We start from the raw sequence: 14,340 nt of genomic DNA, 5'->3' as shown, positions 1-14,340 counted from the left end.
TTGGTTAATTCTAATTTTGGTTTTGCCTTAACTAGTCGCTCCTGTCACAAATTTGTGAGCGGAGGGGTACATGAGAATCTAAAAATTCCATATCGCTGCCAATCAAATTACTCCCTTCGGTGATCCCTCGCTTGAAGCGCTCCCGCCAAAAACGAGTGCTTTATTTCACTCTCATTCCCATGTAAATTCACAATTATGACCTACAATTTTTATTGATAAAGTGTTTTGAAAATTATGATTTTATAGAAATCATTTATAATTGTAGTCATACGTAATTATGGATTGTATAGAATTGAATAGAAATCTTTGCGTTTCATTGACAGAAATAGAAACTATTTTGATAAAATACGTTAAGATACCGATGTTGCCGTAACTAGTGCTCGTCAAAAAGTTGCGAGCGGAAGAGTTAATGAGAATCTAAGAATTCGATGATCGCTCGCTTGTGAGAGGAGTGAATTGAGAATATCGGCCCTTGGTAAATATTTGATATAACCTTCAAATTGTATCAAACTGAAAGTTTGATCTGTGAAGAATTAGTTGAAATGAAACAAAGCATCTATTAAAAATATATTCAGTAATTGTATAACTATAGTAATTGAACATTTGATTATTTCTAAATGTATAATTTACAACCAATTCTAGTAGTAATCTATAGTTTAACTTTGTCTCTTAATAAAAATCATTTCTGTTCAGTACATATTTATATAGATATATAGAAGTATAATATTGGAAATATCTACACTTTACATCCGAGATATACAGGAGAGGTATCAAATTGTTTCCTTACACATAACAAATAATGGGAAATAAATCAAAGTGTAAAACTAATATAATTAAATAACGAACAATGTCAAATGAGGCGATGAAACTAGTATAGCATATGCCACATCGTGGTAAAAATATTAAATACATAGAAATAGAAAAGGGTAGGTTAAGCTTAAATTCAATTTGTTCGAGCGTTGATGATTTGAAGTATTTTCGATATATTTCTATTTTTCATAATGATTTCTTTTGATAGAAAATCAGTTTCGAAAGAGACCTAAAATCAAACTACAACACATATTTATGATATATTCGTTTAAATAATCACTAAAAAGCCAATTTCTGCTTTATCATGGGTTGTTGCTCGAATGTGTGAATATTAAATAAAGACAATTAGTTTCCACGTGTGCCTATGTAAGGTAATTAATATGCTTAGATTTCCTAGGGTTTTTCATTCGTACATATTTTATATTTTACTCCAAAAAGGATTATCTTGCCCTAATTGAAATAGTTTTTCCAAATCAATGACTAAGTTTTAAATCAATATAGGTTTGCATATGTTTGGTCTGCCCCTATATACTATTTTTGTTAACCCCTGTATAATTTAAATAGAATACCACCGACTTTCCTATGTGGATCCTTCTCACAAGTTACAATTCTTTTCCTTTTTTTATTGTATTTCTATGATTAAATAGTTTTAAAAGATGTGACATATCGAAATTATTTTTCTGCTGTGTGTTAACCCTCCGCCAGGCGCTTAGGCTTTTCCAACACCACCAGGTGCTAGCCGTATTTTGGCCGACAACTTTTGTTTCATTTCCCTTCCAAATTCACTCTTAATGATAATTTAATTTGCTTTAAAAAAATAAACGCCTTTGCAAACACCTTGGCATTCAGATATATTATTTTAGAATGTTTTCACACACAAATTCTGAACACGTCTTCAACTGCTCTCTTCTGATAATAAAGGCTTCACATATATGGGAAAGTTTTTTATGTCTGATCTGGCGTACAACTGTTCTTTCATTAAATATTTAGCCAGATTTTGAGAAAAATATTTCTTCGAGCTTCACTGGTAAACCTGAATTGAACAATATTCGTTTTTGATCCCAACTTCGTTCATTATATATTCTCAGAGTAGCAGGCGCATAATTTGTTGATAGTGTCAATCCTTTGGTTGTATTTTAAGCCATAATCATTTCTAGCTTCTTGGTGCTTGTCGATTTCATCATTATTATGCATAGTTTAAATCAAAACTACACACTTATTTTTCATCTTTGCGTAAGAAACCCTTGTAAACTCTTTTTGGAAACTCAACTGGCCAAAATTTTTGATGGATAGCCGATGTATTTTTCCCAGGTGTTCTCTTTGCTAAAAGATTCTGAGCCAAGTCCATACTTGAATACCAATTTTCAGTAGGTACTTCGGATAGCAGTTGACAACTTTCACTTCAATGTTAACTGTTTATTGAATGACTGAGATTTACTTCAATTTTTTTGTTATAGGAGATGAATATCATGTACTTGAACACAAAAAGTCAGCGGAAAGGTTAATCAAATTAAAACCAAGTGAAACAATTCAGTATCAATTACAAGAAATCAATTAATTTCATGAATAGATTTAACATAAACTATCTCTTCAATACAAAAATATATCTAATTATCTAAGCAAGCATCAATTTCATTTAATAATTCCTCTTCAGGTTTCAACGACATGGTTTCATCATCAAAATCGTCATCTTCTAACAAATATACATCCTCGTCCAATTTACTACAAGTGCTTTCAGTGTCAATATTCTTTTGAACAATTACCTGATTGTTATTGTTTTCATTAGAAATTTCACTAATTGAACTAATGTTATCACATATATTTTGCCGAGTACCAGTTAATGAAGGTACGTGTCTTCTCAGAATTATTTTTTTCTTGCTTTGTACTGGTTGAGATTCTTCGGTGCTTTTGCTGTCTATATCTGGAGATGTACTCGTCACTTCTTGTTCTTCTTTTAACACATCTTCTTTAGCTTTTCGTTCTCTTCTTATTTCATCCAATGTTTTTATTTTTATATCCGTAATGTTGGTTTTACTAGTACCGGAACAAGTTTTCAATTGATTCACTCTTCGGTTCTCCAAAGAAACTGGAAATGTTACTGATATTTGCCCATTAACTTCCTTATCTGAAACATTTCTGAAGTTTTCGTTGGAGTAATCATTTTCTGGGTTTTTCTTCAATATAATTTCAAGGTTACCATCTTCATTCCGGTAGACGATTTTCCTTTTTTTCTCTAAAAAAGAAAAAAATAATATCACTCCATAGTAAAAAGGAATATAACAATATTAAAAAAATAATTTTTGTCATTTTTAAGTATACACAAATCAAAAGATCTAAGAAATAAGAAACTAAAGATTGAAGAATTTAGGATATAAATGAGTTAGAAAGTATTTGTCTCAATATTGTAAAAAAAATGATCTTTGACTGTAGCTACTCTTATGATCCAATTCTATTAACAGACCACTTAACCAAACCTAAAACCAAATAGAACTAACTTATTTAAAAATCGATTTCTTTTTCTATTTTCTTAATTATTCTAGATATTTTATTAATTAATGTAGAATGTTAGGAGGCATGCAATTGTTTGATTTTTCAGTTACACCTTATTTAAAAATACAAACCTAATGGTGGATTATTGTAATCATCACTCAGCCTCCTCTTTGGAACAGTAACAATTCTTTCGGGTATACTTTTTTTCATCATTCTAGTGACTATCCTTTGCCTCATACTGTTCGCATCATTGTTTTCACCTTCATTGTAAGGTATACATGGACCTAAAAGAAAATAATTCTAAAGAAAGAAACAGCTGTTTTCTTCATAAAATAGTTAAAACTTATTACGTACCCTGGCTTATATTTAAAATCAAATGGTTATCGTTATCTGTTATCTGGAGAATAACTTTAACCAAAGGAATGAAAAAAACAGCCATAAGTTTTTACCAGCCACATCCGTTGAAATGTAATAACAATTTCCCATATGAACACAGGGTAGTAGTAAGTGGAGGTTATTACGTCAAGTTTGTTTAAATTTGTAATAATTTGAAGGTGTTTTCAAAATTGTTTTTCCTTGTACGAGAAATTATAGCCCTTTACTTTTTTGAAGATGAAAAGGAACGCACGGTTATAGTTAATTCAGAGCCACACGTGCAAATATTGTCTTGGTGTCTGAGCTGCAATACTTCAATGGCTATAACCAAAGAATATAGTTTTGGCAGAATGGATATATATATATATATATATATATATATATATATATATATATATATATATATATATATATATATATATATATATATATATAATAAAAAAACTAATTTTGAAACAGAAGAGACCTAAAATCATGAACATTTAGATGTATTAAAATATCAAAAGGTCTAATAAATAAGATTCAATTTCTTATTTTATATATATTAATGCATCTAACCACCTTATACAAAGTAATTTCTGTTTTTCCATTTTTCTAATATATACCAATTAGTTGTTTCTCCCAGATACACTTTAATTAAAGCCCTTTGATTTTTGTGTGAACTATTTTGTTTACTTTTGTTCATTTCATCTAGGATCTATTATTTAATTTAATTTATTTGCGTTTTTAAACGTTATCCTCCAGATAACAGATAACGAACTGTTATAGAGCAGAGCTAAAAAGGCAGATATATGAATTTAATACAGACATTGACTACCAAATTAGACATATTTTGAATATTGGCCGAATACTTCATTTAAATATTGCCTTTTTTAATGTAGTTTATTATATTTCTTATGAGAGATTAAATTACTTATAATACACAATGTTACAAAAAGTTATTCAAAACTTGTGCTTATAACTACGTTGGTTTCAAACACTTTGTTTTTACAAGAACCATGTTATTATAAAGATTGGAAAACCTACGATTTTGTTGGAGCTAAATAACACAACAGCAGCTGATTTCCCAGAACTTTCAAAGCAAGTATTCATACTTGTGATATAGCTTTTAGTTCTTAAATTTTCATAGATTTTGGTAAAATAGGTTTTTTTTTCTCACTAGAATCAACTGCTAGGATTATTAACAGCAGAAGACACAGTATAAAAATTTAAAATATATAAGCCGATGTCTTTTATATAACAAATTATATTTTCTACGTTAATATTTTTACTTAGAGTCTCCGCTATATTCACTGAAATATTGTATTTTTTCCATGGGACTTCATATTATCTACATTCAATGTATGTTTTCTTCTTCTTCTTTAACCGGTGGTCTTTTGCGAAATAGAGCCTTCTCAACAATCTACTGCCAATATTTTTTTGCTGAGCATGGTGCCTCCGAACTACTAGCTGGATCAGGTTCACCTCAACGTCCTCCAACCAGCGAAGGCGCGGTCTTCTTCTCAATAGCCGTCCTCCAGGAACTCCATACATGTGGTTTTTTTTATTGCTAACCAGCTAGTTTATATACTTATTTCTTCTTCAATCAGATCTTAGAGATAGAGATTTATATTGAATGTTTATATTATTGCAGTGTATGAAGAAATCCCTTCTTTGAAATTAAATTTTAACAATGTATGTGACGGTATTCCTCATTGAAGCTTTTATTAATGGTAAAATTTTAGCAGTGATGGTATATGTTTGAATATCTTGTCGATCAAATGTAATCATCTTCATAGTTAATTGTGGGCGGCTAAGAGGTCGTTGACCACATATGCCTTCAGATAGGCGCGTCGTGACGTTACCAAAGGAAGAAGTCCTCTAAGAAGCCGATCAGACTCCTTAGCTTGAACCATTTAATGCTGTTAGGCAAGTTGTGGGGCTTGCCCAAATGTGTAAACCGCGCTCTTATGAGTGCAGGGCACTCACAGATGACTTGGTCTGTGGTTTTGTCCTCTTTCATGCACAAATGTCACTTCGGATGGTCCGTGATGCCCATGGTGTGAAAATGATAGTATCCAGTTAAAAGTCGGATTTTTCGTCTGTTTAGTTAGAGCAGTTGTTTGGTGTGAGACGCACAAGGTCTATCGATAAGTGCCTTTGCTTATTTCATGCCAGGTGCCTCTACCTATCTCTACCGAGCCTGCCTTGCAATGGATACATCTTATTATCATTCCAAAATATGAACTCTATAATCAAATCAGTTTGGCAGTAATTGCATGAAAAAAGGTTCTTAATTCATCCTTTTAATTGTATCTCCCTTATTCAGTTTTGGACAAAAGGTACGAAGAAGTAACAATTTTTCATTTTCATTCCATTTTGGATAACTTTGTTTAACAATAGCTTTCCTTCAAATATTATTGGGCAAAAATCTGTCGAAAATAAATGAAACTGTTAATAATACTTACTATTATAATCATAATATGCAGCTGATTCGGCTTGTATTTTTTCCAGGCGTATTTCGTCTAAAGACTTCACTGTAACGAGCCAATCTGCGTTTTTCTTGGGAGAAAAACTAGGTGTCGACTCATTATCGGACTCTGCAAGTAACACACCAGGTCAAATACAACAATTACTTTATCCACTGGTGCATTCTTGCAGGTTCCACCAACAATAATAAAAACAATTTTGGTACAAAATAAATTTTATTTAGTAAAATTACAAAATAAATTAAATTTGAGTATCAACAATACCAAATAAAATTTTAACTTCTGTTTACTCGTTGCAAATAAATATATTTGATTCAACAGTTAACACAAAAACGTTCAAACTAAATTCAACAATCCTTTTATTGTACAAATTATCAAAACTTTTGTACATAAGACTAATCGATAGCTGCCTAATTCATTAGGATATTTTTGCGTTAAGATTACTATAGTGAAAGGGTAAGTATGAGCAATTTATAAAGCAAATTTGTTTTAATTACTGTTAGTGGTGGATAGCTGGAAAAAACATGTAACAGAAATAGGAACATTGCAGCAGAGAATATTAATACAGAAAATATATCTATAAATAAATTGGGAAATGAATATAAAGAGTATAAGACATTAAGGAAGTTCTAATATTTAAAAAAAAACAATTCGTTTGAATAAACTGCCCATCCTCAGCAAGCTCGGTGGATATAAGGTAACTTAATAATTTTTTAGCTCTATATGTCACTGTACCATATGACCTGAACCACTTCGGCTCTTTCAGAAGCAGTTGAGGAAATCGAGCGAGCAGCTAAAGCAAAAGGACTCCAAATAAATAAACAGAAAACCATGCCCATGGGAACTTCAAGAAAACCCCGACTTCCCAAACCACGTTCCAAGTCGGAGAACATCGCTTCTCTGTGTGCCACCTATTCAAATATTTTGGGGCCCTGATAACTGAAGATAATGACGTGACAACAGAGGTCAAGGCAAGAGTTGCAGATGCTTCTGGGCAGCCCAGAGAGCGCTCTCACGTAGGTCAACGGTCACAATTTACAAGACAATAATCCTTCATATGGATGAGAGACATGGATTATGACAAGTGAGCGAATTTAAAGCTGCTGGGAACGTAAGATCCTACGAAAGATTTTTGGCTCTGTTTGCGAGAACGATGCGTTGAGGAGCCGGAGGAATGCTGAACTGAGACAGATGTATAGCGAGCCAGTTTTGGGGGCGTTCATCTGGAGGGTGCGTCTGAGGTGGCTGGGACACGTGTAGAAGAAGACCGCGCATTCACTGGTTTGAGGACGTTGAGCTAGGGTTTTGACGTTGCACCATGCTCAGGACAGAAAGGATTAGCAGTTAATTGGTGAGAAGGCCCTGGTTCTCAAACGACAGTAGCGGTTAAAGCGGTTAGTAGGTTAAAGAAGAAGAATGTCACTGTACTAAAGTATATAACCAATTTCCAGGTTTTCTTAAGATAGAATGTCAAAATGAGCTCTAGTGGTGTAACCTACATATATATAGGGTAAATTTTATAGAGTAAACTCAGCAGACAGGCTGCTAAAATGCAACATTATCCAGAGTTTGATTTTGTCTTATGTACAATTACAACTGAACATTAACCTTATGAAAATATGATAACACATTATATATATATATAACAAAAAAATATTTCCTTCACAAGAATGCACCTTTCAACATACAATTTTTTTATTATCACAATGTTTATAAAAATAAACAGTGTCATAACAGTCAGATTTCAAGTGAAATCAATAAATAATTAACACTAGTACATAAATTTTTTCTAAAAAAAAAAAATATACCAAATATAAAATAAACCAATTGTTTTTGATTTGATCTAGTAATACTTAATTTAAAAGTTGATGAACAGTAGAAATACCAGACCATATTTCATAGTATTGGTACCAGGAGGCTAATTCGGGTAGTTCAAAACAATAAATAAGTTAAGAAAGACTATAAAATATAAATACTCGGAAGTAGACAATGTCATTCGCTAGTTGATTTATATATCATACAAAACCAAAATGTAAATGCCATTGTTTTGATTGCTTCGACAAGCCTAAAAGCCACAAGCCGAATTATGGTACAAAATATTATAGAAAGAAAATTCTATGAATACAAAGGATATTGTGCTAACATTAATTCCCAAGTTGGCAGCCTAGAAAGATTGGTTTGTTGTCACTAATATTTCACTAAAAGCTGAATTCATATAGAGGGGTATTTAATATACATATAATGTATGTAGATGAAAATTCAACAGGCAGAGACCAACAAACGAATTCTAATTGACAGGAAACTAGATAGTGTTGTAAGGCACCAGGTGTTGGCAGAATCACTTCAAAATAATTAATAATATACATTAAGAAACCTCTATATATTTGCAGGATATTTACTAGACTTATGTTGAACAATAGAGTCAAACCTACTAGGTAGGTTACTAATCAAGATCATGATTAATGGATTTATACATACAGTATTTTAAATAGATATTTGGTAACGTAAAAGAAAACCAATGATTGAAAATATAGAAGTGGAATCAACTGACTAATAGCTGTACCAAAGTCTTTAAAGTTACCACCAACAAAATATATCTAAAATTCCATAAGCAAAACAATATATAAGAATTTAGTAAATAATGTAATATTTATAAATAGATCCTCAAATTGCAATGTACCTTTCAAATATAATAAATCACATTCTTTTCACAGAGTTCAACAGACTAATAAGACCATTAACTCATATGAAACCTTCGTAAATAATAAGCTGTAAAGTCATCCACTTTACTATTCAGAAAAACTTTTTACCAAAACTAGTAATGAAATATCACTTCTCATGCATAATTGTGTAGATTAGCAGCAAAAGGACTTTACAATTATTAAGAAGCGAAGGTTCATGTATTATCAGCTTCAACAATATAACAGACGTGCTTATATAACAACATAAAGGAAATTTCAACTATTAACATATATAAAATATGTCGAATTGTCATCTTGTCTGCAATAAAATGACTACCAATTTCCACCTGAACCTATCACCTCCAATATAATTAGAAGTACATTTCATATTCTCACAATGACATTGCATTATCCTAGATAGACTGACCTTGTTTTCTACCTCATAATCAAGACTGAACTGGAAATTTTACCGGTTGGAAAATTTTATCATTTTTTAAACATATATTTTCAAATTTTCAGACATTGTTCAAGATAAAATTTTATAGCAAAATTAATTTTTGATTCAGAATTACTTAATATGTAGATAGTTAAAATAACTAAGTTAAAGTTCCTGGAACTGTCATATTTATACTGAACACGATGTTTACTATCTATATGCCCACACTCTGAGTGTAATTGTGAATGCAACGGTAGTAAACAGTGTGTTCAGTATTCCTAAAACAATAAAAGAGATAATTAACTGGTAGTATTCAAAATTTCAATATTGTTGAACTCTTATTCCATTAGCTTCCAATTTTTTGACATTATTAGAAACTTAAATTTCAAATCCTAATCACATTCTGATAAGTGATTTTATAAATATCTACACAATATTAAAATACAAATCTGAATAAATTATCCTACATTGTCAGGATATTAAATTTTATTCTACAAAAATATGTCAATACCTCAAGACACCAGTATAATTACAAAAAAAATTCTACATCTTAGGCAGTTTTAAACACATGAATAATAATAAGATTCAGCTTCGCCCAGAATTTTTAATTTGTTTGCGTGAGCAGCAAATAAAGGATGATATTCTAAATGTTCTCATATATTCATAAAAAAGTTCCTCACAACGAAAAATGATAAGAGATTTCCTATTTACTTCGACAATTTATCCTTCATAAAAGTTAGTCTATCTTGAATAATATATTATTAAGGTCTCAACGTGATTTTACTATCATTCTAAAAACTAGTTTTGGAAACTTTCATAAACAGCTTATCCAAGTCAATTTACTGGTCTTATATAAATACTTTCTCAGTAATCTAAAGATATAGCATAATTTATGGACTAGTATTGTGTACACAATTAAAAAGACTTATTAATCAAAAAATAAATATAACTCATCTCAAATATTATGAGAAGCTCAACAGTCATGAAAAATTAAATATTCCAACAATTTTCTAAAGATTCAAAAACAAAAGAAAAAGTATTTCAAACAGTAAAAACCAACAAGAAATGAATAACCTGTTTTTTTTTGAAAAATAAAGTACAGAACTTGCTGAATGTATTACTTTACAAGTTGCATACCTTCTTCAAAATTAACAACTAGACTATCTACTGCAGTTACTCTCCTGTCACTGGTAGAATTCATGTCTCCTGTCTGATCTGAAATACAAAATTAACTTAGATAGTATCTATTCATAAGAAAATAGGATATTCAATTTTTATCTTAATATAGTATCAATAATTGATATTTATTCATATTTCACACATCAAATTATTAAAAACTTATTTTTATAAAATTAACAAAATACTATTTTTGCTACTAGTAAAATCTAATGTTATTTATAATTTTTTGATTATATTGAAGTATAAGGCAATATTTAAAATAAAAATAAAAAAATTATGTTGCAAGTAACATATCAAGCAGAGAGTTTTAATTTTAATATTGAACTATTTGTATTTGATAGATTATCATTAAAAATAATATACTTATATATCATTTTATAGTCATTAATTGGAGTGCTAGGTATGTTAACTACTCCTGATTTGTAATAATAACAAATACATAACAATATTTACGATTATTTAAAATATTTTTTCTAATGAAAGTTAGCAGTACGTCTTTCTTAATTGGGTTCTGTTCCACAATTTACACTAATAAAATATCAACAGATATTCACTGACTTTTTTGGTGAATTGTAACAGATGTTTCAGTTTTAAAAATGTTCTTTTAGTGCTAGTGGAACTACCTTTTTAAATCATGATATAAGTAACATTTATATCATTTTACTCATTTATCTAATGAAATGTTAAAGAAATAAAAATCACTGATTGAAAAACTGACCCCTAACTTTTCAAGTTTATTTCAAAATAATTCTCATCTATAAACATACCATGAAATTTTTATACTGTTCTGATTTTATGTTGTAATTTTAAAACATATTGTTCATTCATAGGAAACTCAGTTAGTGGAAGATTTTTACTTTCCCTCAAAACATGTTGGGAAAGTAAACTGTACCACCATTTATTCCAGAAAAAAACACTGTATTATCAACGATTTAAATTTGCATTGTATATAAATTGGTGTACAGTAATAAAATAAAATCAAGATTTAAAAACTGGTCACTCTATGTGGGAGAGTTTTGAAGTTGTACTTCTCCGTAAGGGAGACACTAAGAACTTTCAGGGGGTATTCTGGGCTAGAAATTTGAAAAAATCTATTTTTTTAAATATTTGACCTTTAAACGTTCAAACCTTAAACGGATAATTAAAAAAATCGCATTATTTCCAGAGATACAGTAGATTTTGTGACTTAACATCTAAGCCGGCCCAGTTAAACAAGTTATTCTACTGCGATTGTTTCTTAAATCACTTTTTTTGAAGTGGTTGATATGATATCACAAGTTCTACCCAATCGATTCCTTTGAAATTTGGAGGGGCAAAATAAATTGATATTTCATGTCAACTCTATTTTGTAGATTTTTTTTTTGGCTAAGGCTAATGTAATAGCGACTACAGGGCCTGGATCATGTCAACTAGTAATTACATATGTTAAATATTTGTTTTAACAAGTCCTTTTATTGGTTAGTTCTTTGTGATATTTGGCATTCTTCTATTCTATTATATTATAACTCTTGTGTTTGATAGTCAGCAATTTTGTTCCACATTCTATTTAAGAATTTTCTGATATTGATCTATTACTACCTATGAACTTATCTGCTAATTAACAAAAAATTCCTAAAAATATTGAATGAATGCACAAAAAAGAAGCTTAATTCCCATATCCATTTGTGAGAAGAATGTTCCTCATAACTCAAAACAAAATCATATTCCATCTAGATGGTTAATATATGTAGTGTTGTAAACTTCAAACTAAAATTATTTTTTTGACTCTAATATTACACAAAATAAATATATATTCTTTACTATATTTTAGAATGTATACACTACATTAAGTGAGATTTCATTATATCGTATATCTTTACCTGTAGATAAATTTGATCTGTTAACATCAGAAGGCCTTGGATTTTGGTGCATGAAAGGACAATGAGCTTTTAAACAACCCATAGGCTGGCTTTCCCAGTAGCAGGGTATTGCTTTTCGGTTTTTCCGCAGTTCCATATGTCGGAAATTACAATGAACATTTACACATTTTCCTTCTTTCCAAAAGCTACACATTGTTTCACAACCTAATGCGGATGGTTCATGGCGAAACGTGCAACTATCTCCCTATAATCATTTGCTTTCAGTATAGAGCTAGTCTTAAAATGCATTCACTTACCTTAGCACATGTAGAGTAATAGTAAAAGTAACAGTCATTGTTTTTCTTGGGCGAATCTAAATCCGTCATCTTTTTGAAAAAGTTGTCCAAACTAAAAAGAGATAATTAATAATTTGTATATCTGTGCTTCCATGGAAATAAAATTGAAATATAATCTAAACTATCATATGTTTACCAGTAATAATTTTCAGCCGGCATTTTTCCTTTATTATTGAATTAAGCTTAAAAGCTATTAATTATACGAAATAAGCGATATATTCATACAAAAAAATATATCCTTATCTTTAAATATTCTAAAAACTTACCAGACAATTAATAACTTTTTTGGCTTGCTCCTCGCAACTAACGTCACTAATGCCAACTGTCAATTCCACTATCACCAATTATTCTTTTGCGGATTTCATTGCAATCAATTGAGAACTAGATATCCCTTTCCGATCGACCATAGATAAATATACAACGTCCTTATTTGTGTCATGTTCCCAGATTAGTTATTCTGTAGTAATCACAAACCACCTATTTCGTAAGTATAGGCACAGAGCATATCCTTAGGGTATGTTCTGTGGCTATAGGCTTGTATTTCGAAATTTTCATAAAGACCCTGGAGTTATATTTAAAAGATTTATTATATAATTTATAATATTTGTAAATTTAAAGGCTTGACAGCTAACGTTCCCGATCGCTTCCGTTGCCAATAGCACTTTCGAAACATTGTCATTTTTAAAAATAAGTTCTATTCTCGTTAGTAGCAAATTTTAACGTTCAATATTGTTATCACTGATCAGAACATCTTCTTTAATAATGACACATTGAAATTTCTTATTCATAAAAGTTTCCCAAATATTCATTACTAAATCTTCTCCTAACCATTCCAATCAAACTCTTCACCAAGGTGGTGGTAAAGATAATATATCTGAAGGACGTTCATAGGTCCCCAATAAGGAAAAAGTTTAACTAAAACCGCTATGGTTGGAATTTATCCGATGGTAAATGCCCAGTTCGTGTGTAAAGATTAAATATGGTTATACATAATTATTTTTATCCCTGGTCACGTACATTTAAGGACTTTTCAGAAACTATGATCGGGTTATCCCGATCATGATTATTATGTTCGAAAATTAACCCAGATCATGTTAATTGTTGTTAAGAAACTGATCAGAGTTAATTGGGACGTAGTTATATGTTATGATACTTTCTACCCTCGTAGACTGATGGGTAAATGCAATTTTGCTGAAATCTTATTTCATTTGCCTATGGTTTTTTATTTATTCTCTCAATCTTAAATAGATCTTAGAAATTCAAGAAAATTGTGAATTTCTTCTTTAGATCTATATTTTGTAAATCTAGTGCAAAGATCAAAGCTCAATTTTTTTTCATATATTCAAGTGAGAAATAATGTATGATTCACGTAAATTATGTGCTTATTACATTACTTTTCGTCCTCGTATCGTAAATAAATATTTTGGCGCCGATTTTATAGAATGTTTGCGAAATTTGTTTTGGTATATAAAGAAACATGTTTAGCGGAGTTGGTTAGTTTATAATAAATAGTCATAGTGAACGTAACGAAATAGAAAAGCAACCGTTGTATTTAAATAAATTATATAAGTTAGTCAAGTGTTGTGTTAGTGTTATAAATTAAGAGAGAAAAAGATGTTTGTGTTTATAAATACACCAGACCGATAGAAATAATATAAATAAATAAGAAAAACATTACAATATATTAGTATAGGTACATTTGAGAAA

General features: G+C 30.2%; 1 protein-coding gene across 2 annotated transcripts; it reads right to left on the bottom strand.

The window, feature by feature from the left end:
- Positions 1-555: 555 nt before the first annotated feature.
- On the bottom strand, positions 556-12,974 carry LOC130903469 (zinc finger CCCH domain-containing protein 11A-like). Of its 2 annotated transcripts, none has more exons than XM_057815581.1 (7): positions 12,900-12,974; positions 12,595-12,685; positions 12,299-12,542; positions 10,398-10,475; positions 6,123-6,254; positions 3,432-3,584; positions 556-3,043 (listed from the first exon to the last, which is right to left on the bottom strand). In XM_057815581.1, the coding sequence occupies exons 2-7, from the start codon at positions 12,661-12,663 to the stop codon at positions 2,418-2,420; spliced, it is 1,302 nt and encodes a 433-aa protein (XP_057671564.1). In that variant the 5' UTR covers positions 12,664-12,685; positions 12,900-12,974; the 3' UTR covers positions 556-2,417. The 2 variants fall into 2 exon arrangements, with proteins under 2 accessions (XP_057671564.1, XP_057671563.1); XM_057815580.1 differs by having other exon boundaries at positions 12,770-12,911.
- Between the last annotated feature and the right edge of the window lie 1,366 nt (positions 12,975-14,340).

The sequence above is a fragment of the Diorhabda carinulata genome, chromosome 2, assembly GCF_026250575.1.
Source record: "Diorhabda carinulata isolate Delta chromosome 2, icDioCari1.1, whole genome shotgun sequence".
Lineage (NCBI taxonomy): Eukaryota > Metazoa > Arthropoda > Insecta > Coleoptera > Chrysomelidae > Diorhabda > Diorhabda carinulata.
This window is presented reverse-complemented; position numbering and strand designations above follow the sequence as displayed.

Bases quoted from the DNA above. Each gene is read 5' to 3' on its own strand.
- LOC130903469 (XM_057815580.1), bottom strand. From the start codon at position 12,792: ATGCCGGCTGAAAATTATTACTG. The intron at 12,686-12,769 runs GTAAACATATGA...ATCTCTTTTTAG, and splicing joins CCGGCTGAAAATTATTACTG to TTTGGACAACTTTTTCAAAA. The intron at 6,255-10,397 runs GTATGCAACTTG...TGTTACTTGCAG, and splicing joins AGTTGTTAATTTTGAAGAAG to AGTCCGATAATGAGTCGACA.